Source organism: Chenopodium album, chromosome 20 (assembly GCF_948465745.1).
Source record: "Chenopodium album chromosome 20, dcCheAlbu1.1, whole genome shotgun sequence".
Taxonomy (NCBI): domain Eukaryota; kingdom Viridiplantae; phylum Streptophyta; class Magnoliopsida; order Caryophyllales; family Amaranthaceae; genus Chenopodium; species Chenopodium album.
In genome coordinates this window covers 17,177,085-17,202,428 of record NC_137853.1, presented here as the reverse complement: position 1 = coordinate 17,202,428, position 25,344 = coordinate 17,177,085, and the positions used below count along the sequence as shown (strand labels likewise).

The 25,344-nt window shown below is 34.5% G+C and overlaps 1 protein-coding gene and 1 long non-coding RNA gene across 3 annotated transcripts; both read left to right on the top strand.

The window, feature by feature from the left end:
- Nucleotides 1-919: 919 nt before the first annotated feature.
- On the top strand, nucleotides 920-19,395 carry LOC145597319 (ribonuclease II, chloroplastic/mitochondrial-like). 2 transcript variants are annotated; one of them, XM_081653456.1, is made up of 14 exons: nucleotides 920-1,234; nucleotides 3,108-3,249; nucleotides 3,415-3,528; nucleotides 3,623-3,700; nucleotides 3,769-3,900; nucleotides 4,799-5,020; nucleotides 5,691-5,873; nucleotides 6,147-6,209; nucleotides 7,567-7,673; nucleotides 7,800-7,949; nucleotides 11,059-11,218; nucleotides 11,878-12,273; nucleotides 14,982-15,206; nucleotides 18,587-19,395. In XM_081653456.1, the coding sequence occupies exons 1-14, from the start codon at nucleotides 963-965 to the stop codon at nucleotides 18,707-18,709; spliced, it is 2,367 nt and encodes a 788-aa protein (XP_081509582.1). In that variant the 5' UTR covers nucleotides 920-962; the 3' UTR covers nucleotides 18,710-19,395. The 2 variants fall into 2 exon arrangements, with proteins under 2 accessions (XP_081509582.1, XP_081509581.1); XM_081653455.1 differs by having other exon boundaries at nucleotides 3,090-3,249.
- On the top strand, nucleotides 6,216-7,225 carry LOC145597320 (uncharacterized). Its single transcript, XR_014103318.1, has 3 exons — nucleotides 6,216-6,406; nucleotides 6,539-6,912; nucleotides 7,111-7,225. It is a non-coding gene; the product is annotated as an uncharacterized LOC145597320 (long non-coding RNA).
- Nucleotides 19,396-25,344: the final 5,949 nt, after the last annotated feature.

The window sequence follows — 25,344 nt, the reverse complement described above, 5'->3', positions numbered from 1 at the left end:
TATTATTGTTATTAGATCTTTGTAATACTATCTTTCTATAAAATATATATTCCGTGCATTTTGCACGGATACACTCTAGTTTATATAATTGCAGAGTCAATTAACCACAATCTTCCAAAAGCCAAATTCTCAAATCTCATGCATTGGCTTTGTTTTATTTTATTTTACCTATAAGTTCCAATATAATAACTACCCCTTCTCTATTTTTTTTTTTATTATAACTTTCACATCTCCTATTGTTTTTTTTTTTTTCAAAACATACATGTTACGTAAATACCGTGCGTCAGCACGGATACACTCTAGTATATATTATATAATTGTAGAGTCAATTCACCACAATCTCCCAATTCCCCAATCCTCAAATTCTATTGGTCAATTTTTTTTTTATTTTTTTATTTTTTTTAACTAGCGTGTAGCCGTGCTAAAGCACGGAATATATTTATCATATATATCAAATTTTTTATTATTAGTATGATAATATTTATTTATTTTTGTAATATGATTTGAAGTGCAGTGATTAAATGTTAGAAAAGTGTCTCTTAAATTATATACAAGTAAAAATTTAATTTTTTATAAACACCAATAACTACCGTATTCATCTCATTATTTTTTAATTTTAGTTTTTGTATTTTTTTCAGGGGATACTAATAACCACCAACATTTCACTTTAAGTAACTTTCTTTTGCGTATAATGTATCCGGGTATTCAAAAAAATAATACAGTATAATGTGAATAAAAAAAAAAAAAAAAAAAAGAGCCGTGCACAGTTTATCTTACCCGCGTTTATCAACAACTTCCATCTATAAGCTCCGGCCCATAAACTCGGACTCCCATTAAGAGTAACTCTCAGACCACCATTTTTGCAACTCATTTCCATCTCTTCATTACATTTGTGCTTGTTTTCCCTTTACAATCCACATGAACTATTCATCTCTCTAACATTCTTGCCGTAGTAAGAGAGAATGATGGCGGTTCGTGCTGTCAATGGCTGCGCTATCATTCGACCATCCGCTTGTTCTTCCCCTTCTCTCTCCTCTTTGCTGTGTTGTTTTCATCAATTGCGACCTCAGACTCGCTCTAAATTAGGGTTCATTTCGTCTAATTGCCGTTTTCAGCTTCAATTCAATGGTTATGGCGGAAAATTTGGGGTTTTTGCGGTTCATAGTTTGGTCGATAGTGTATTGGAGGAGCTTCAGGAAAGGCGTAGGACAAGACGAATTCGAGCTTCGAACAGGTAGTATGTTTGTATTTCATATTATTTTTATTCTCAACAGTTGTTGTTTTTGTTGAAAAATTTGGAGAATTTGATTAAGATATTGTGAGATAAGTTTCTGCTGCTTGGAGTTTTGGTGGAATTGTGTTTCATTGAATTTATTGACTGTTGTACCTGAATCAGGTTTATCCTTTGATGATATTTGATTTGTTTGGTTAGTTGCTTACTGATATGTTGTGCTAGTGGTGTTGATATGGAACGAAAGGATGAAATTACATTGAGTTGGTAAGCCACCATTTTGAGTTAAAGAACATAATCAAAAGAAATTGGAGGATGCAAAATTTATTAAGAATTAAGTTGCTTTGAATGATTGTAGTATTAATTTGAGTGATTGGGAGCAACTTGAGTGAAACGATGTAACTTACTGAACCATGGGTGATTTTGTTTACTAGCTCGGTTCTATTTGGACTCATATGCTGTGTCTAGTTGTAGAGGTGGTGTCTGAGTATTATTGTAGCATATCTGTTAGATAAGGGAAAAGAGGACCTATCGCAGTGTTGAGGGATGCAGTTGTGAGTAGTGGATTTAGTGAACCTTCAGACGGTTGAAAGAGAGGTTTTTTGTGTCGGTTTGAGAGTTGAGAAGTTTATTAGCATCTGTTTAGTGGTGCCTGTTTGTTAGCGTTTGTGTATTGATTGGACTATGGAATTATGGATGGCAAATATTGCCATGCCTTTTTATTTACCTGTCATGAAAAGTCTATAATCTGCCAATTTTGCCAGTAAGGAAGATTATCCCGTAGGCCTATACAGGGAAGTCCCGTTCAGATGACAAAGTCCAGGATTTTAGATTTTTTTTCTTAATATATACTCCCATTTCCGAAAGTTCAACTCACTTATTGTAGACTTTAGTTTCTGGAAAACTTTGTAAAAAGTGAGTGGGTGATGTGCTATCCAATTCCTCCTTTAGAAGATCAACCTGTATGATCATCAAAATATATCTCACAATCATCAAGTGATGTATTGTTTTTACCATAATTATGCTCTTCATCATATTTGGGCCATTCGGTGTTTTCCATCATCTTCAGTGACTAATCTCTTATATTCATGTAAAAGGTTAGCCATAGTATTATTCTGTGTCTTAGTAGATGTGTTAAACTCCTTTACTGGCTCTAACTTTCCAAATTTGACTTTAGTCTCCAAAGCAAGTGAACTGATAGATTCTTGGAGACTTTTAAGCAATTCTTCTACACAAATTATGCTAACTCATGTAATGGCACATAAAAGCACTCCTTTGCACCCTTCAAAGCAACCTTGGTCGAAAAGAAATACAAACCATACACAACCATATAATCTATCTTGCATTGATGTGTGCCAAATCACGAACCAAAATCCACATAGAACATGGGAGCAAGTCACACAAGTATTCTGCTTTAAACTGTGGAGAAACTTTAGTTAGTCATTATTTTGGCCGATTTTGTACTTAAATAACTACTTGGTGGCATTTCAGTGAAACTTCTACCATATAATCCTTGAGGTTTCTAATTTAGTTTGGAGTCTTTGGACTTGTTGAGTGTTTTGGAGGAACCTTCAATTAGAATACAGAATGGGCACATTTATGTGTAGTTCAGTAATCTTTGACCAAAACCCAAGAAGTCTCCTTAAGTTAATCATGAAAAAAGGGCAAAGTAACCGCTGAAGAGAACAAGGGTTGATTGGGGGTGATGGGATGCGGCAACGTTAGCATATTTGTTCACACCTAGATTTTTTCATTTTGAGTGACAGTTAATGATCTCTTGCACAATTTTTATTTACTCATTTAGCTATGATCAAAGAAAGGGTCTAGCTCCCAATTGATTAGGCTCTTCTCTTTGGAGGTTGGTTTTAACGAGCAGTGGAGAGCTTCTTAAAGACAAGCTTGAAAAGCAGGGACTTCGAGGCGGCTTGCTGTTGGAGTTTAAAAAGGATTCCGAAAGAGTTTTGCTAGCAGTTGCTCAGAAACCTGATGGGAAGAAGAACTGGATGGTGTCAGATCAGGTTTATATACATGAAGAATATTTTTAAAACCTTTAAAAGTTTGAGCATATATCTTTTTTGGCTTCTAAAGCAAGAAAAATTTATTGTATACTTGTTTTCAGGGTCAATTGATTTATCCTTCCTTTATTATTGGTTCTTCACTCATTTCCCCCTAATTTCAAGCAGAATGGTACATCGTGCTCTATAAAACCGCAGCAGATAACTTATGTTGTTCCTGGTGTTGAGAATTTTGACCATACTCAAATTTCAGAGTTTATGCAGAAAGCTCAGGATAACTTGGTTAGTCTGGTCCTGTATTGAATCACCATGAGTACAGTGTCTTTGTTTTTTTGGACCTAAAAAACTAATTGATCATATATGTTAATTGATGCAGGATTCATCTCTGCTTGAGCTTGCCTGGGCTGAGCTGCTTGAGACAAATAAACCAGTGACTCCAGAGGAGTTGGCAGAGGTACTACATTTCTCTGCTTCATAGTTCTGATTTATAGTTGCTGTTGACTATGTGAGCTCATTATACAGATGATTTATGGAATTGCTGAACCACTTGAGAGCTATTGCGCTCATCTCTTGCTGTCAAAGGATGAAATCTACTTCTCTGTGCTGGAGAGTAAAGGTTATTGTTCTGTTTACACTCCTCGGTCTACTGATCAGGTAAACCATTTGATTCATCTTTTTGCTCTAGATTCTGTATCCTTTTTAGGTTGTTTGGCCTTTTTCCCTCCTGTATACTTCCCCCGTGAGTCTAGCTTGGCTCTATAATTTTAATAATATTTTTTCATAATGATTTGGACTGGAAGTGCTACAATTGAGATTTAAATTTATCTTCTTTATATACGCTTTTTGTGCTGGTGCATGATACTGGCTGGGAGTTTTCACCTTATCTAGGATTAGTGTTGGTTTTTGCACCTTCTCTATTGTTTGACCTTGGTATCTTGTTAAACTTCACATTGTCACGGGTCATCTTATATATAATTTAAGAGTTTTTTTTTCCCAACGTTCATTCACAGCACTCCAAATTCCCATCCTTGCAATTCTAGCCCTTTTATTTATTTATTTATTTATTATTATTATTTTTTTTTTGGAAAAAAAAAAAAACCAATAACCACCATTTTTACTCATAACTACCCATATCACTTAATTAAAATCTAGCCCTCTATTTAAAAATAATAATAAAAAAAAAAAAAAACACAATAACTTCCCTTTAATAACTACCACTTTTGCTATTTTCTTCTCTTAAATATATATACTACACATATCCGGTGCATGAGCATGGGTACACTCTAGTTAATATGTAATTAGTCTTTGATGTGAAGGAACAAACTTGCCCTTGCAAGGCTGTGACGCTGTGTTTATTTCATCTTAATTTTGCTTATTTGATGAACTTTTCTTTCTGATCTGATTAGATCTAATTGCCTGATTAGACCATACTTTGACTATACTCTCTATTTGCAAAATCTATTTCCTCAGTATGCACTGCTTTCTGTCCGTCTGTCTATATTGGTTTGTTTTTGATGCTTACTACATGGAATATTATCCCATGAAATTCTAGGTTGAGGAACTTATGAGGAGGAAGCTTGCCAAGGAGACTGCTGAAAAGGAACAACAGGAGTTCATAGACTTATTATATTCTGCCAAGGCAAGACCTATGGATGCGAAGCTTCCTAGATCCTCGTGGATTTCAGAGGACAGAATTCGTGATCGTATTGAGGCTCTAGCTGCTTATGCAGTTGAATCATTCTGCAGTGATACCCAAAAGAGAACAGCTGGGACGGTAATTTGTTCTACTTGAGAACAGCTAAATTCCACAATCCCTTACAACTGTCAGAGCTTATTGATTATAATAAATATGTTCTGTCTTACCTAAGCACCTAATTAACACAGTCCTTTTTTTGTATTAAGTTATCCTAATATATAGATTTGTCGTTTGTAAGAGGAAGTAAAATTTCAACTTATTTGGAAATAGTGATTGCAATAGGTGTATTTCCGAAGAGAAGTTCACTTCTTGCTGAGATTAATTGCTTGTTATTATGGACCAAGAATTTATCTGGAACTTAGTTAGTTCAAACATTCATGTGCTCTTACTCTTCTGAACATCTTGTTCTTAGTTGTACTTCCTTTACCCCGCAATAAATAACCTTTCCTCTCCGTTTAGATATTGTGGAATGCTGATATAACAAAATCTGTCATTCATAATCTACTGCAAATTATACTTTTCTCCCTCATAAAGCTTATCTGGAGAATTGGTGCTATCAACAAAATCTGTAGTCAAATATCCTATCTGACTATATTTAACTATATTCAAAGTTGGACAAGCAAGAATTGGAAGGACTGCTTTATTGCGGCAGAGTAGTCATTCTTCTGGCATTTATGTGCACTCTGTACTCCATAAACAAAACATGTATTCTATGCCATGTCTAATACTTGTAAACATCTCTTTTCAGATTCTTGCAGCCATGGGGTTGGCCAAAACACCATCATCAGCATTAAATCTTCTCATAGATATTGGTTTTTTTCCAGTACATGTTAATCTTGATCTGTTGAAGCTGAACATTCGCACCAATCACCCAGAAGAAATTGTGTTGGCTGCTGAAGACTTGCTGTCGGAGTCTCGTGATATTGATGAGGTAATTTTTGATGATCCTTTCCTAAAGAGGTCAAATAATGTATTTACGCCCAAAGAGGTTAATTAAAGTATTTAGGTAGTAGCTTTTCTGGGATAGCTTTGAGTGACGATTTCTTTGGGAGCAGTTTCACTTCTTGCTGGCCTATTTAAGAGAGGAGGGGTGGGGGTTAATTTTTTTTTTTTTTTTATATTATTTATTATTATTTTTTTTTTTTATGTATTTAAAATCTGGTTCCAGTGCGCTCTATGACTTACTTGACCACATTTCTTTCAGATTCGAAGGAAAGACCTTACTCATTTGAAGGTCTACGCCATTGATGTAGATGAGGCTGATGAGGTAATTGTAATTTGAATATGATAGAATCATCTCCATCTTACACTCCATCTAACATACACACACACATACAATGAATTTGAAGAAAGAATGAATTGCCAGCAGAAAGCACAGGTTCTGCAATGCCTTGCTTTTGACGGTGAGAACTTGTTGGCGGCGGCCTTTGAACTGTGATCGAGATGGGAGAGAGACAGAGTATTGTAAAATTTCCATCTATAAAACTACTTTCATTACTTTGGCATTTTGATGCTGAAATGAACACAACACATTTCAAAACATGTCTCAAATCTCAGATCTGGATATTTTAATTAGAAGAGTGTCTCGCTTGCCAGGTGGTTGCTTCAGACATGTTTCATTTGCAAATTGCTGGCGTTTTGAAGCACAAATCTTGAACAATAAAGTCAGCAATGTTTCCGTGCTACATAGCTACCCTATTTCCTTCAGCACACCCAAATTTTTAAGTAAATGGGTGTGTGGTCAGACTAACTGTGTTTATGATATTCATCAACTTGTGATTACATTATTATCAATCTATCTTCTTTTTGCTCATTCGGTCATTCCTCATATCCCAATCAGTTCTATTATCAATCAGTTCTATCTTCTTGTTCATTTCTCCATGAGAAAACTTAATGCAAATATCTAAGTTATGACAGCCAATTACCCTTCAAAAGGTTTTCTCAGTTTTAAGATCCTGCTTGTTGAATAGGTACTGGGATTCTCAAGATTCTGTCAGCTGAAAAGCTATATCTATTTTTTGCAAGTGCCTTTACAATTTCTTGTGTTTATGATACATACTTATTGAAGTCAGCATTTTCTTGATGTTAGATAAACTTTTCTTTGTCTCTGCTTCCATAAGTAATGGTGTTCCTTCCGTTATCTCATTTACTTTAGTTGCTTGCTGTAGGAGGACTCTACCAGAAGTCTTCTACTGCACCTTCCCTTCACCATTTTGCTTATCAGTCTGTTGGGTTGCTTCTCTTATGGAGTTGTTTTTCACTATTGATTGTGGGTCTATACCTCACTATATCTTCCTTTACCACAATCATATATTGTTATGATTCATGAAGCTCTATAGTGGCTAGTGACATTTGTTTACAAGCACATAAAATTCGAATTCCATGGTAGCTTATTATTCTACCGACAATCGGACTTCCAGAGTGCTTGCAGTTTGACTGAACGTGTCATTTCCCCAAGCCCCTAACAACTCGTAGGAAGATTGGGAATCTTTAGAGAGAACATCCTAGGTGCAGAGCTGACAGATGAGTCATAAGACACTTTTTTAAAGGCTAAACTTGCATGTGGCACCTTGGAATGAACTTTGCAATGCCTTGTAATCTTATTAAAAAATTTGTATTTGCAGCTTGATGATGCACTTAGTGCGGCAAGATTGCAAGATGGAAGGATCAAAGTGTGGATACATGTGGCAGATCCAACCTGCTTGGTTCAACCTGGAAGCAATCTTGACAAGTAATTCCATGCACCCATGTAACATGCCAATTGATATTATTCTACTTGCTCTTTCCTCCATATATTACTTTATCTTGTAAATGTTAACATCTTTCTTAACGTCGTTTAATTTATTGAAACCTGCAGAGAGGCCATGAGCAGAGGAACTACTATATTTCTTCCTACAGCTACGTATCCTATGTTTCCAGAGAGGCTTGCAATGGAAGGAATGAGCTTAAAACAAGGGACCAAGTGCAATGCTGTGACAGTATCGGTTGTTCTACAATCTGATGGCAGGTAACCATTTGGTTGATTGGTTGATGCACATCCCTTTCTTTCTGGGTGCCCACTTTTCTCATATGGGTTAGAAATATGGACAAGTCTGTTCCATGTGACACTTCTTGAATCACAACTGTACGATCAATCTATCAATCAAAGCCTTAATCCCATAAGTGGAGTCGGCTACATGAACCAAATATGATTATTCCGTGTGGTTATGCATAAAAATCTTCTTCCTCCAACCCTTACGATCCAATGCTTCATCCTCATGCAAATCCATATACTTCATATCCTTCCTAACTCCTTCCAACCAAGTCATTTTTTGTCTCCCTGTCACTCGTTTAACCCCTCCATGGTTCTACTCTTCCACTCTTTGAATTGGTGCACCCTCGGGTCTCCGTCTTACATGTCCAAACCAACGCTGGCGATTTTCCCTTATTTTGTCTACAATGCCTGCCACCCCTTCTTTCTTACGAATAACCTCATTTCTGATTCTATCTTTTAGAGTGTTTCCGCACATCCACATTAACATGTGCAATTCCGTAATCACCATCTTCTTAATGTGCTCCTTAGAAGCAAAACATTCTACACCATAGAGTAACACTGGTCTTATGGCAGTAGAATTTTCCCTTCAACTGTAAGGGAATACTCTGGTCATGTGACCGCTCTCCATTTAAGCCACCCCGACTTAATCCTGTGGGCCACGTCTTGGTCAATGTTACCATTTATCTTGATGATTGATCCAAGATACTTAAAACATTCACTCATGGTCAATTCCTTTCCATCCAAACTTACCACTTCTTCACTTGTCCCCCTCTGAGTACCAAAGCGACATACCAAATATTCAGTCTTACTCCGACTTAGCTTAAACCCTCTAGATTCCAACCTTTGTCTCCATTGCTCCAACTTGGTATTAACCCCATCTTTAGTTTCATCCACCAAAACGATATCATCCGCAAACAATATACACCATGGAACCTCATTTTGAATTGGTCTAGTTACTTCATCCGGAACCGTTGCAAAATGAAAAAGGCTTAATGCAGACCCTTGATGCAATCCAATTGCAATAGGGAAATCTTTTGTCAACCCTCCACATGTCCTCACATTTATTGATACATCCAATTACATATCCTTAACCAAATCCACATACCTTTGTGGATTACCTTTCTTCAATATTGCCTACCAAAGTACCTCTCTTGGCACCTTATCATATGCCTTCTCTAAATCAATAAAGACCATATGAAGATCCTTTTTCTTTACCCAATAAAACTCCATCATTTGTCTTATCAACTGGATTGCTTCCATAGTAGAACTCCTAGTTTGACTTCATTTATTAATTTTGAATATTATTGGTGCATGAAGATATGTTATTGTTCAATTATTTGCAGAGTACAACTGTCTTCTGATACTATGTTCATCACAACACTAGGAATTCAGGACACCCATCTACCCACCCAAGCACTAATTTCATAGAGAGGCATATGAGCTAAGGAGTGTGAAACTCTTTTATTATACCTATGAGTATGGTCCCATAAACAAAAAATAAACCTGCTATCCAGACTAGCAACTCTACAACTACATCACCTAGAAGTCCTAGATAGAAAGTTGTAGAAAAAGAAATCTCAAACTAAACAAATTATCTTAGTGCTTGTTTGATTTACATGGAAAGAAATTCCTATAGGAAGTTACATTTCATGGGAAATTATTTTACATTTGCAATTCCTAGGTGTTTTCTAATCTTGTTTGGTTTAAATAAAAAAATCTCATGAATTAACCTAGGGGGAGGGGTGGGTTGGTGATTTATAATAGCTACTCCATTTGCAAATTCCAATGAATTTCTATTTCCCACACTTCAACGTTAACCAAACAAGTATTAAGACATTTACTATCCAAGATAAATTTTCAGTGCCACTTTGGTGAACCATATTAGAACCAAAAAAAAGGAAGCTTTGTTTCCGCCATAACCAGATCTTAACCATCAATGATATACTTCCTCCGTTTCTTTTTAGTTCCTACACTTTCCTATTTTGGAAATTGTTAATTAGTAGCAACACTTTCCATTTTTTACATTTCTTTCTCTCTATCTCTCTTCTACCCACATGGGTCCCTCTTATTTTTCTCTCTATCTCTCACCTCTTAAAAAATTGTCTAGGATACCGTGAAAACAAAAGTTTAGCAACTTAAAATAAACGGAGGAAGTATTTGCAATAGCCACTTCACCGGAATTTTTTCTGATAATCTCCCCCAAGCCACTGGTTGCTCACCATAAACTGTGAGGTTCCCAGCTTGGTAGTGGGTGGGGGGGCTGCCATGAGCTGATTGTAGTGTCACAAGCTGCATCACTGTCCTCAAGGATAATCTATTCTGTTGATTATGCAAGCTACTATGTGCCTCGTAATTTGGAGCAAACAAAATGTACTATGCCAGCATCATAATACTCTTTTCACAAAGGACAAATAAGTCAATAGCAAAGTGCAGGATGTTTTTTTACCAGAACGTTACTCAATTGTGCTTCATCCCAAGCTTGGCCAGCAAAGGGACAAATTTTAACTGGATGAATATCAAACCTCAAAAGATGGTTGTTTATGTTATCTCGTGCAAAGAGTGCTCCTTTGCATAGCTGACAAACACTCACTTTCAAGGATACTTTTGTATTCCTAATTTTCATATCTATGAAGCTGTCATTATCTGAGCTAGAAACAATTTCAGTATTCGTTAACTGTCATAATGGTATCAGATTTTGACTGAATAATGTCTGTCCTTTGCAAAATGTATGCCAAGCAACCATCAACTAAAGGTGTAGAACCCTTTCTACCTCTATGTAATTATTCTTGTACTTTTTACTGCCTAAGCAACAAATGGTTGGATATAATATAAATGGGCACCATGTGGTTTTGTTCTTGCCTGTTCAGAAAACAACCTATTTTAAAGGCACTTGGCTACTTACACAAGTGGCACCAGAAGAATGAGTGCACCACTTGCTGCTAATGTGTTGTGAAATGAACGTCAATCTTCATTTAAAGTGATTTTATTCTTGCATAGTGCGTACATCAGAATACTCAAAGCTAGTCTTGCGTTGTGCATACATGATGGGCATATTATGATGTTTGGCTCCTTTCTACTGCAGCATCACTGAGTATTCTGTAGAGAACACCATTATAAGACCTACCTACATGCTCACGTATGAAAGTGCATCAGAGCTCCTACATTTGAATCTTGAAGAGGAGCCTGAATTAAAGATTCTATCTGAGGCTGCAACTCTACGTTTGCATTGGCGAAGACAGCAGGTTAGATATAACTTCCACAATCAGATATATATTTCTTGTAAAAGTCGTAGTGGCTGCTAGCTGCTGATTTTTTTATCTTAACATGTTTGTATACCACAATATAGTGACTCTTTGTATTTCTTGTGCTATCAAATATCTGTCCAATTTCCTTTTTTAGAAATAGTTTATGACAGGACTAAGGTTTCTCATCCAAAACTTCTCTACTAGTCTTTCTTTAAAAAGAGTTTGTCTAGTAGTTCACTCACATATTTTGTAAAGACTAGATTTGTGGACCTGTAGAATTACCACAATAGATGACGCGTGGGAACTTTGTCGACGTATAAAACTGGTTACGTCTTTGTATTCTGTATTATTTTTAAAGCTTGTAATTCTCAATTAGAGTGTAGTAACATTTTCTGGGTTTCTTCATGTTGTATCTGGCATACTTTACTTTGCAATTGTTTTGTTGTTTATTCAGCTGTGTTTTTTCCTTGAATATCCGCTCTTTTGAAGTCTTGATATATGACAAATTTTGTAAACTGTAATCACAATTCTCTTTGGTCGAGCCTTAAAAATCTTATTGGCACACATATGAATCTCTTCAGTTATATTTGTATTATCTGTTGTGGCTTGTTGTCTATTTAGATTTTAAAACTTTGTGGGATCACTTTCTCTTTCAGGGTGCCGTTGACACCTCAATGATAGAAACACGTGTCAAAGTGGCTAATCCTGATGATCCAGAACCACAGATCAATCTGTATGTAGAGAATCAAGCTGACCCTGCAATGCGCCTAGTTTCGGAGATGATGATTCTTTGTGGAGAAGTTGTTGCTACATTTGGATCTTGTAACAACATTCCTTTACCTTATAGAGGACAGCCTCAGTCGAATATAGATGTATCTACATTTTCTCATCTTCCTGAAGGACCAGTTCGGAGTGCTGCCTTAGTTAAAACAATGCGTGCTGCTGAATATGATTTTAGGAAGCCAATACGCCATGGTGTTTTAGGAGTTCCTGGCTATGTTCAGTTTACATCTCCTATACGAAGATATATGGATCTTCTTGCCCATTATCAGGTTTGTTCTTTCCTTGATGTTGATGACATTGAATAAGTGTTTTAATAGTCATACATATTCCACTGTGTTGTTTATTATCCGTCTTGTCTAGCCTTAGATCAGCTACTGCTTATTTTTCTCACTTTTCAGTTGTAACAGTTCCAAATAGTTCATGTTGAGTGAAAGCTCTCCCATTATTTAATGTGGAAAATTGAAGCTATTAAGTGGTGATTATATCCCCAACTGGAGGTCGTCATGTATAATTTAAGTCATTCTGATATATTATTGGTTCATAAAACGTTTATTTTGGTAAATTTAGCTTTCCTTTGATGTAGCAAGTCATGTATGCCGGTTTAATGTAAATTTCTCCTTTGGTGATAGCTAATCAAGAAGCCTAGAACTTGTTAGGACTTAGGAGAACTGATAGAATGCCTGTATTAGTGTAGGAATAATTCGTTCCTTCTTTGTGCATATATGAGCATTTGAAAGGAAAACTAATGAATCAAGGTTAAAGCATGTACCACTAGCATCTTCCTCTTTAATGCTCCAGGTATCTTGGTAAAAGTGATGTAGCAACTAGCAACAGAGGTCATTCTGCATTTGTTTTCCTTAAAATGCATATGCTGTTCGTAATTTCGTATGCGAGAAACACCTAATGCTCTGTTATGGACTGATCAGACACAACCAATAACAGAGAAGAAAGCTATAGAATGGTGAAATAGAGAAGAAAGATTGAGACTTTAATTAACATAAATAACGATTAACACAATCGATAGCTTTAGCCTATCAAGCTCTATAGTGAGTTTAGCTCACAACTCTCTAATGAGTGACTTGAGGTCACAACTCTCCTAAGGACTACACCAAATTTATGCCTACCTTCTTCTTTCTACCCTCCCTCTATTTATACTAAAGCTAATGACCAAAACCTAATAATAATACTAGACTTCCCAAATTACCCCTCCTAAAGCCAGTTTATTACATGCTTAAATTTTATTACTTTCATATTTCTTTGGAAGTCTAAGGCTTCAAAAAGATAAAAGGTCTGTAGCTCAAATTGTCATATATTGGATGAATCCAGCATTGATGACAGATTCCAAGCTAAGAGACATAATAAAAAAGCCTTTCTCCCAATGTTTGCGTGCTCTGTTATGATAACAAGACTGGCAATCACTTGTTTTTTGTGGACTAGATTGGTTGGGAACTTGGGACTCTTTAATTCAAAGAGGTAAGTGTTAGCTGATGGTGAATGGTGTTCCTAGGAAGTGACGTCCTTTGTCATAGGGGTTATGGAAGGGGATCTTTATGTCACTTCTTTTATTCACCGTAGTTGATATGTTCGAAGGTTTAAATTTGGGTCTTAGGGTGGAGACAAAAGATTAGGTATACGTATACCTTCTATTAAGTAGATGTTATTGTTGTCTTAGTTGCTGATCTTCGTAATTTAAAGATGCTGCTGAATATTCTACAGGTTTTGAGTTGATTGTAGAATTTAAGATACTATCTTAGTGGGATTTACTTTCAAATAAAAGGAAGCTCTTGAGTAGTCTGCTACTTTAGTGTAGGCAGAGTTTGCTCCATAGTCCATAATTACTTGGGTCCTGTTGAAGGCAGTTTATGCTTAGTGAATTGTATGTTTTTGAAAATTTAAGGAGAGTTGTGAATGGATTCAGAATTTCTCATTGTCAAGTTTGAGGGATTACTGATTAGGCCACTGCAATAAGTTGCATAGATTGATACTACAGTATTTAAGAAAAGTGGGCCTCACATGATTTAACCCACTTAAAATGGGATTGAGAGATTGTTATGATTTTAGTTAAATAGGCCATGACCTTTAAGTAAGGGTAATAGTACAACTTTCACCCAAAAAAACTTTCCAATTGTAGTGTGTTGAGTATAGTGACATTTACATTTTAAGGAAGTGTTGCAAGTGTCAAAAATGGAGGAAGTATCTTTTTAGCCATTTCCTCACTTTTTGGTCCAGGTATCTATAGATCATATGGTTTTTTCTGGGCCTGTTTTCATTTCCTATGCAGACAGCATAATGTTACTTGCTTAATACTAATAAACATAGATTCACTATTATCTATATGACACTTCCAAAGTTTTTGATTTGAAAAGTGGTGTTGCATTTCTTTCTTGTTCAGGATTTAAGTATCTATTGCGTATTAGAGAGAATATTGCTCAGATGAGAGCTGTTTATTTCACCATTGAAACATCTGTTAATCTAGCATTTACAGATGTATAAACAACCTATTGTTGGGTTCATATCGCCTCTAGGAAGGGCTGATCTGTAAAAGTTAACTGAAGAGAACAATGAGAGTCGTTTGTTCCACCATTAAAAAATTGTTAATCTGTCAACCTAGCAATAGATAGAGTTGCCCCTCATTAATTTTCTTATTCATCCTATTGTAGAACAGATGATGGCTCTGTATTATGACCGATACATTAGATTAAGACATACCAAACCTATACATTCTTTGTACATGGAAAATGTGCTCTCTAGTCATGAATCTGATTTACTATCTACCATGGGGTGTCATTTTGTTTATTTAAAGCGTTTGTCGATTTTGATGACATCTGCGTTCAACTGCGGTCTCCATGCTGTTGAAGTTGCTTTATTGTTGCTTTTCAATTTTGATTAGCCTTATGTTTCCTCAAGCCTTTAAAGAAAAATAGACTCTTTAGATGTTCTTGTTCCTTAACGTTAGACTGGGTTGATTGCTTTTCAGGTGAAGTCTTTTATTAGGGGTGATGCCCCTCCATTTTCAGCAGGTCAGCTAGAAGGTATAGCATCGATAGTTAATATGCAGCATAGAGTTGCAAGAAAGCTCTTCAGTAGTAGTCTCCGGTATTGGGTACTAGAATATTTAAGAAGGCAGCCAAAGGAAAGAAGATTCCGTGCTCTGATTCTTAGATTTATTAAGGACCGCATCGCAGCCTTGATTTTGGTGGAGGTACGCTTTTTTTGTTGAATGCGCTTGCACTGTTGTGTTATACTCCCTCAAATCTTATTTGTTCTTCCCATTTGGAATCGGGGAGTAAATTAAGAAACATGAACCTTAACGAGAGAAATACATGTAAAATAATAATTCTTTTTTATTATTTACTTATTTATTTGTGTTTTTTGTTTTTTAAATTGAATAGTTTTACTTTTCAGAACAAATAAAAAAAATGAAAAAGGAAAAAAAAAGAGGGTCAAGGTAATTGATGTTATGATTGGAAAGCGAGAATGATGATTGAAAATTGGAGTCATGTATTAGGATATTCAATCAGTGGAAAATTGTATTAAAATTGTATGAAAAAGGGAAAAAGGTAATTATGTTAGCACATTCATCAATAAATTTGATCGAAAATTACTAACCATTGGTGGGGGGTCGTGGTGGGGTGATGAATCTGATGATGGGAAAAAAAATCTTATGGAATAGATTTTGGTGGGAATTTTACTTGACAGGAATTAAGGTATACGCAATCCTTGTTCTTGCCTGTTAGTCTGGTACCTAGTCAAGTTCTTTCATCACACGTATAAGGTTTTCATAAAAGTTAGAAGGGTCATGGATTAGAGTGATCAGTGAAAGTGAGACATCAATTTTCCTTCTGGCAAATTCTGAGAGTTTGAAATTATTAGAGACAATTGAGGCGTTTGAGGTCTTGATTATATATATTTATTAAGTGCTCAAACTATATTGTATCTAGAAATACCATTTACTGTAATTTTTATTCCCTCTATTTTTTTTATATTTTTTTATTTTTTATTATTATTATTTTTTTATTTTTTTTTTATGTGCATCACTTGCTACTTTTGGGTGTTATTTTTTATATTTGCATCACTTTTATATTTGGTAAATTATACCATATTTAATTATATCTCTCTCTTCCCTAAATCACCACTCAAAATATTTTACCATTTCTCTCTTTCATGGTCCCTAATTAAATAATTAAAAAAAACTACTCTCTCTCACATGCTTTGTTTCACGGTCCCCGTTGTACTTTTATCAAAATAAATTAATTAGCCACTTGTGTTGCTTGCGCAATATATTATAAGAGCAAATAAACTCTTCTAAATCTCCATGCATCATCAAGTGTTGCAAAAAAAATAAATAAATAAATAAATAAAAAAAAAAAAAATAAATAAATAAATAAAATAAATGGAGGAGAGTATATAACATTTAGCAGTTTAACTTAGCAACTTGAATTGTTTATCTGAATAAAAACAAGGAATCCTCTTCAATAAGACTAAGAGAATGGTGCATTCTGTAACTATCTTTGATTCTTTGGCATCTGAATCCTGTAAAAAATTATTTTAAACCAGTTTCTATCTCTTGAAGCATGCACTGTTTATCGTGCACGTATATATGTTACCGTGACACCTCAACTATGCATTATAGTTATCACTGTGTAACATGTTACTTAATAACGACTCTGTTTAGTATAGGGTTGTAACTTGAGGTGATAATAGATTTCTGTGTAATTTTGCTTGTTATGCCACAGCGGGTTGTAAATTGAAGTTTGATAATATATTTTTGTGTAGATTTGCATGTTATGCCATCAGTTAATGCATCTTGAACCATAAGAATGTATTTATTTCATAAATGTCCTTTAACACCCATTTACCTTTTCTTAACCCCCCTTTCAAATCTTGAAATCCCTACCAAGAAATATAGCTACTTCTTTTTCCACCAATTACCCGTGATAATCATCCAAACAAGAATAAAACCCTTTCAAATATTAAAGGAAAAATTGCCAAAAATAATCTTAACTTTGCTCCGTCCGCCCAAAATAATCTCAACTTTCGATTATTTTTTAATAATCCCAACCTTATATTCCGTCCGCCCAAATCAGTCTCAACCGGCCATCGACCGGACACGTGTCATCCTATAATTGGTTTATAAAAATAAAAAAAAACAGAAAAAAAAAACCATAGTCTTCAACAGTTCAACGCAGCAACCCCCATTGCCTCACACATCCAACCCACCTCGGCGCTGGTCACCAACTAGAACCAGCCTCCCCCTTCCCCTCAACCAACCTTAAAAAAAATCGAATCAATAATAGAAAAGCATTACTTTTTGGAGGATGAAGTTCGAAGGCGTCATTGAAATCAAGGAGATCAAATTCATCAATATGATAATCGTCATCAACATCATCAAAGCAATCTTGATCCCACCAGTATTCAATCTTGATGATGCTAATGTTGATACGTGGGGGAGAAAGGTGGGTTTTTGGGTGGGGGGATGGTGGTTTAAGGGCATGAAGGGCTGATGGCCGGGAGAGGGGTAGGGGCGGCACCAACCGTGGGTAACTGGGTTAGGCACAGGCAAGTGGAGGGAGGGGGTAGCGCTGGCCGAGGAGGGGAGGGCCTAGGGCGGTGCTTGATGATGGTAGTTGGTAGTGGTTTTATATTTTTAATTAATTATTTGATGATAATAATAATACTAATATTAATAATAATTCAATTTTGACCAATCACTTGGTGACACGTGTACATTACACCTAAAAACAAAATTTAACTCTTTAAAAAGTTAATGGTCACTTGGAACTGTTTTGGGCCGATATCTATTAATATTACAAGGGTAAAATAACGCATCCCAAAGCACATTTTATATGTTAAATATGTATAATTGTATAAGAGTAAAAATTATAAAAGTTGATATTATGAAACTATTTTAAGAGACGAATCTAACAAGATCCCACATGACTATATTTTGTTTAACGTATAACTCATATTGTATGGTCAAACAAGAGTGATAAATAGTGCTAAAAGTCCATTGTTACAATATTATCGGAGTAGAGGAAGATTAAGTTGGGATTATTAAAAAATAATCAAAAGTTGGGATTATTCTTGACAATTTTTTCAAATATTAAAATCCCTACCGAGAAATATAGCTACTTCTTTCCACCAATTACCCAATAATAACCACCCAAACACGGAAAAGACTATAAGTTCTTGTAAAGGAATTGCATCAAGATATTGGGGTCTAGTTACTTTATTTGCAGCTCATTTTGTATAGGATATCAGACGCCTGCCTTTCTTAAAATGCAGTCTCAATTTTTTTGATTATCTTTCTTCTCTGGAGAGCAGTTTGTTGTGGCTTATAACTTGTATCATCTCCTTTTCGTTTCCTCCCCTCCCAAAGAAGGGTTAATTAGGTTGCATTTTGTGCTAGTCTTCCATGTAGGATATAGGTAAAGTTTATACATTTGGACCTCTTTGGATGGCTAAACCTTTATTTAATTGTGTGCGAGTGTCTGCACACTCATGGCGAGTGCTCTTGTGCATGCATTTAATATGCTAAACTTTATAGGAGATTTAGTTTCTTCTTATTGGGTTGGTTTGTAGGTTGGGCTTCAAGCTTCTGCATGGGTCTTAGTGGGATCTCAGGTTGGAGATGAAATTGAAGTTCAGGTAGAAGTAGCTCATCCAAGAGATGATACTTTGTCACTAAAGCATGTTGCTGAATAGTATTGATCTGATGTCGTGGAAGGTGCTGATGTCTCTAAACCATATGTAAGCACGTGAAAACAAAACATACTTCCTCACCAATGTGCAAGTGAAGATGGCTTCTAGTGCGGGCAGTCTTGAAACTTGACTGCACCAAGAGCTTTTGCTAGCGATGATGTCTGTTTGTGATTCAGTGCTCAACACACTATTCGGCTGTGTCATTGCCAATGTAGGATTGACTCTATTAACCAATTTTGTTACTAAAAGATTAGAGCACTGGTGAAAGGAATTGGGTGATTGGCTTGCTCTGATTGACTTGAACTCGCCAGGGCCAACTAACTCCTCATGAAAGCTCACTTCTAGAAGCTGGCTTTGATTTTCGTGTATTGTGATGAATGGTTATCGCAAGGAGTTCTTTGGTGATTCATCGCTCGGAATCGCCTTTTCATACTACATTGTAATGGACATCTGATGTATATGTTGTATTTAGTGGAATCAAGGATGCATTTAGGCATTTTTTCTACTGTCTTTTGTATATGTTATTTTTTTTTTGTATTGACCCCTCTTTTGCAGTGTAGTACTTGGGTGAGAATGGACCATCCACATCACACTGATTATGGCCTTGTTCAACAATTAGTTGTAATAGTATGTATCGACTGACTTCAATAGTTTCCTGTATTAGTTATCTGGACCAGCTAATTGAATCAGTGATTTGCACTAAATTTATTATGTAAAACTGGCTGATAATATAGCAGAAATGGCCTTAAAAAATTTGCTTTTATTTTTTGCACAACTTTAGGCCAGGTAAAGTTGTATATTGACAAATCAATTTCTAATTATATCTCTGAAGATGGGGTGTTAGGGGGTTGGTTCGTCAAACCTTAACATTCCTTAAAAATTTACAGAAAGTTGAGCAAAAATATAATACATGCCGTCTTTTTCACAAACTAATTTTCAAATCTTTCAAGTTTCAACTAAGGGTAAGGGTAAATTTAATTAGGGGTTTGGTTGGTAAATCCTATAATATGCTTACAAAATCACCAAAAAGCTGAGACTAAATGAGTAAGTGCTAGTCTGCTACTAAACGTTGTATTTATTGGATTTTTAGATCATCTAAGCGTTGTTTGTTTCTTTCATATCTCTAAAGCTGAAGCTCAATTGTTTTATTTTTTTTTATTTAAATGTTTTTATTTATTTGTTGATTTGCAAAGGGCTGACAATATCAACAGTATATATCCAAGTCTTGTTTATGGTAACAGGTGAGTTTTAAGTATTGCACTTAACCAAAACATTATAAAAATAGAAAGAATATCTAAGATTATGCCAATTGCTCCCCTGAATGAGTGATACTCTACACACCCTATGGTTGTTTTGTACTTTTCTTCTGTTTTTCATTGATCTTCTATTGATTTAGCAAGAAAAGAGGAAGTCAATGGATTATAAAATGAATCTATCTTTCGCTTTTTATGTATAAAGGACAAGGTCATATAAAGACACAAGTATTCTTCTAAAATTCTTGTAGTTTAAGTGGATAAACAAAGGTAAAAGATAGATCATAAGTCAAAATTAGAATAAAGCAATGGGTAAAAAAAAAAAAAACAAAACAAAACAAAATTTCATCTGATTTTGAAATTTCCATTCAATTATTTTAACTCTTGAAACCATGAAAGGTAAGGCTAAAAAAATGTGGATAAATTTCCCTTAAGGTTTGTACCATTTACTTTTTTACGATTTTCTAATTACGTATTAATAATTAAAAATATAAAAAATGGTTTCAAAAGTTATATTTTATCATAAATTCACTTACATGACTAGATCAGACATGATTGTTTAATCTAATAAATCAATTGTAATTTACGATAAAAGTTGATGAACATTAATTCCAACACAAGGAAATGAAGATTACAATTAGAGATTAGCAAAATGGTAAAATTACTATCTCCGTTACATATTAGTTGCAACTTTGGGGATTATTTGTGAGAGATAAAATATTCTAAAGTTGCAACTAATATGTAACGGAGGTAGTAATGTAAGTCGAACCAGCCAAAAACACCATAAAATGAAAATTGAGTCAAACTTCCTATAATGGAAGAAAAATAAAATGAAATGGGGAACAAACTTAAACCAAAAGTAGAAAAAATCATTGAGAAGCGGAGGAAGTAAGTGGTTCATGTTCTCCCTCCTTGTTGCAGAGCAATTGTAGTAATCAAGTAGCTCATATTTAAAAGCATTAAAGCTTTCTTATGGTCAAAGGTTTGTGTTAATTAAACCATGTTCTCTGCCTCCCGCGAAAAGCTCCGATGAATTACTAATACAAACTTTGTGTTTCTCTCTTTAAATGATTAATAATTAGCTTAGTCCTACCAAGTCAAACAAGCTTAATTATGCTATAAAGTAAGGTACTTTTAGTCATATAAAGTAAAAGTACGGTGAATTACAAATTGTACGTTAAGTTATTCAAGTGGATCACAACAACAATAGTGTTTTCATAGAGAACTAGTTGTCACGTTGTCTCAATTCACAAATTATTGAATAAGGGGGACTTTTATTAACTTATTGTATGACGGATTAATGTTACCATAAATTTATTAAAAGTCATTCTTATACGTTTTTTGTATATATTATTTAAGTTACCATTTTGAAAAATAAATTTTACCTTTAAAAAACAATCATGTTTATTAAATTAAGGAAATTTTGACAATTATTACCTTCTATTATGTCCATTTTAGTAATTACCACCTTCTATTTTTTTTTTTGAAAATTACCACCTTCTATTCTCAAAAACATCAAAAGTTACCACTTTCTTACCCCCCAACTACCACGTGACGTCATTTTGGGCCCATTCTTTCCCTTTGCTCCCTATTTCCCTCACATTTCTCATTCCTATTTGAATTCTCATCTTCCCTTTCACTTTTTTCCCCCAAACCACCAATAATTGTTCGTCAATTTTGATTTGGAGGAGTGAATTGAAGTGTTTTTTATTGTTTGGGGGAAAAGAAGTGAAAGGGGGGATGAGAATCGAGTTAGGAATGAGAAATGTAAGGGAAATAGGGAGGAAAGGAAAAGAATGAGCCCAAAATGACGTCACGTGGTAGTGGAGGGGCAAGAAGGTGGTAACTTTTGATGTTTTTGAAAATAGAAGGTGGTAATTTTCAAAAAAAAAAAAAAAAAAATAAAATAAAAGGTGGTAATTGCTAAAATAGACATAACAGAAGGTGGTAATTGTCAAATTTTCCTTAAATTAAACATACAACACGTATGCATCCATTAGAAAATACACAATAAAATACAATCAAACTCATTATATAAATTTTTTATTTTTGTTTTCTTTTATTTATTTATTTATTTATTAATTTTTGAAGAAAACTCATTACAATTTTTGTTTATATGGTTACAAACATGTTATAAAGGCTTATATGAAGCCTTTAAGGCTTTGAGCAATTTTTGTTTCACAAATTTTACATTTTGAGGAATTAGCTGGTGCGTAGATAACACATTGCTTTTATATGCGACTATTAATTCCGTACAAAAATCATAATCCTTTTTCTCCATTGAATTAACAGTCTATGCACTATATCCGTAGCACTTGCGTGCTTGAGTCATCAATCATCAAAATAACTAATCTGAATCTTTATAATTCAACCATAATGCATGACGCGGTGAGCTAAACATTTGACTTAAATTACATTGATTAAATGGAGTTAAGTATACTTTAGGAATAAATTCTACTACATATAATTAAATAAACTAGTTTTTGGGCTCAAGTAATGCCCCTCGTTATTACATGTATTACAATAATTGTGAATGATATTACAGATACTACATATTAAGACATATATTACAATATTTTTATTTTTTTTTTAATTTTTTTTTTTTGGCTATTAAAGACACATATTAACACATAGTTTAGTGGTTATATTAGCATCTTAATAATCAACCTTGAGATCAAGAGTTTGAATCATCTTATATCAATCATGTTTTTTTTTTTAAAAAATTAATGTGTAATAAAATGGAATAATAGCCAATAAAGAAAGTCGGGAAGTAGGTGCCACGTGTGTGTCATGTAGACTTTAATTCGAAGCACTTTGGAGAGTGTCACGCGGCATGTACACTTAATTCGAAACGCCTTTTAATATATAGTATAGATTAATCAACTATTTTTTTAATTTAAGCAATTAATCAACTAATTAAACTAAATTAAATGAAAAAAAAAGCATGTAGAATCAATAAATTCCTTAGGAAATAAAATAGAAAGCATTGGTTGTCTGCATGTGTACACGTTCACTAAGCTAAAAAAAAGGTGAAGAGAAGCAAAATCCACAATTAATTAGAGGCCATGTGAGAGGCACATGCCAGGTTGCCTTGTTCTTACTTCGGAGGTAATCATAAACTTAGCCCATGTCTCAGCATTTATTATAACAGATTCAGTTTATACAAATGCTCATCTTCGTCTTCATGTTGCTCATATCAATCACACAATTGGGGAATATCACTTATCATAAATCTTAAACAGCAAAATATATTGTTCAATAAACAAACAATCTTTTCTTGGAAATATGGAACGAAAACAGTCAGAAACTCATCCGATCATAGATAATCTTTTTATCTTTTTAATTATATAATAAATTAGATTCTTTAGTTAGAAATTGTACATATCTAAGTCCAAAAGATTTACAATTGGTTTGTCTAATATTTGCCATGGGCACATGTTAAATAACAAAAGTAAATATTTTTCTGCAGTAAAATTATAGAAAAGGCCAATAGAAAATGAGAAAATTCAATTTTATAACCTTGATAAACATGTGTGGTTTATCAAGCGATGAACGTTTCTTGAAGCTCAGCAAGGTTGTCCATTTTCTCCTTGATTGGACTTGACAATCATGTCATCAATGTAGACCTCTATGTATCGGTCGAGCTACTTCTAAATTAAAAGACCGTGTTGACTACAGTTCAAAAATAGTCGGGTCATTTTTCATTACAAAAATATGTCCATATAGAAATGGAATTCTAGTGACGGAATTCAATCCATTTCTAAATTGGAGACGGAATTAAAAATTCCATCGCTAAATTAATTTAAAGACGGAATTGAAAATCCGTCTCTAAATTAGAAACGGATTTTTTTTTCGTTGCTGAATCTAGCAACTGATTTATTTTCCGTTGCTAAAATTAGAGACAGATTTTTTTTTCTGTCGCTAAGTTAGAGACGGATTTTTTTCATTATTAAATTAGAGACAGTTTTTTTTTCCTTTTTTTTTCGTTGCAAATATGAGCGACAGATTTTTAATTACATCTCTAAATAAATTATAAAACTAATTTTGTAAAATATTACATAAGAGACGAATTATGTAAGCTGTATTCGTCTCTAAACTAGAAATGGATTTTAAATTCCGTCTCTTAATTAGAGACGGATTTTTAATTCCGTCTCTAATATTTCTTTATTTATAATCAATTATGTGCGTAGAAGTAAACAAATAATATTTGGTATATTTGGTAAGAGTTTCACTATGTGACTTTGAGGTCACGGGTTCGACTCCTACCAATTGCAATTCTTCTACGCACATCATTGACTGCCATACGAAATATTATTTGTTTACTTCTACGCACATCATTGATAATCTGATATACCTCACATAGGCACCTTTTTTCAACAAAATTGACAAGGAGCATTGATTTTCCATCAGTTACCTCATAACCATCGGCATTAGGGTATGCCTTGCAAAACCTGGGCTCTTGAGTTATTACTTTAAGCTAGCCTTGATGTTTGGACATGCGTACATCACAATCTAACCAGTTTTTAGATGCTTGCTTCCTAGTGCACATCCTGACCATTGTTGTTCTTCTAATTCCTAACATTAACCACCACAAATGTTAATGCTACATTCACTAATATAGACATATTACACAAAACCAATATATGTACATAACAAAGAAAGTGTTACCTTTTAACAAAGTTAGATTAGGTCTTGCTCTGTCCATACCTAATGTGGCATTAAAGCTTTCCAAAAAGTTTCTTTTGTTTACAAAACACTAAAAAGCCTCATTGAATTTGTACTTGGTCCATGTTGATTGCTTCCCAACTTTAGACAACCATATCAAAGCAGCTGGATTGACCTTCCAACTATTCTATGGCTTTTTTGAATATGAACTCAGAATAGGCCCGATAAGCCCTCCAGAAAAAGCTAAACAACAAAGGACTAGGGAATGGTTTCTTCTAATTCTTTACCAGATGCTTGCAACAATATCTTCTTCCAGACTTTCGCCACAATTCAGTTAATGCAGCATCAATACCCTAGACAAAGAAAGATGGATGTAAGATTAAAATCTAAAGTAAGTTATTGTAGAAAATTGAGGCTAAGTTTCATACCTTCTGCCTATCTAAGATAATGCACCACTCATCACCTCTCCCACTATCTTTGAGCAAGTTCTTCAATTGCCAGACAAAGAACTTCCAACTATATGTGCCCTCAACTAATACAATTGTCCAAACAAAGGGGAATAACTCATTGTTTGCATCTAGTGCTACTGCATTTAACAAAACACCACCATAATTCCCCTAAGTGAGCCTTATCCACACCTATGAAGGTCCTACAACCAGCTAGCAACCCATCTATACAACCTTTAAATGATATGAAGATACTTAGGAACTGCAGAGGCCT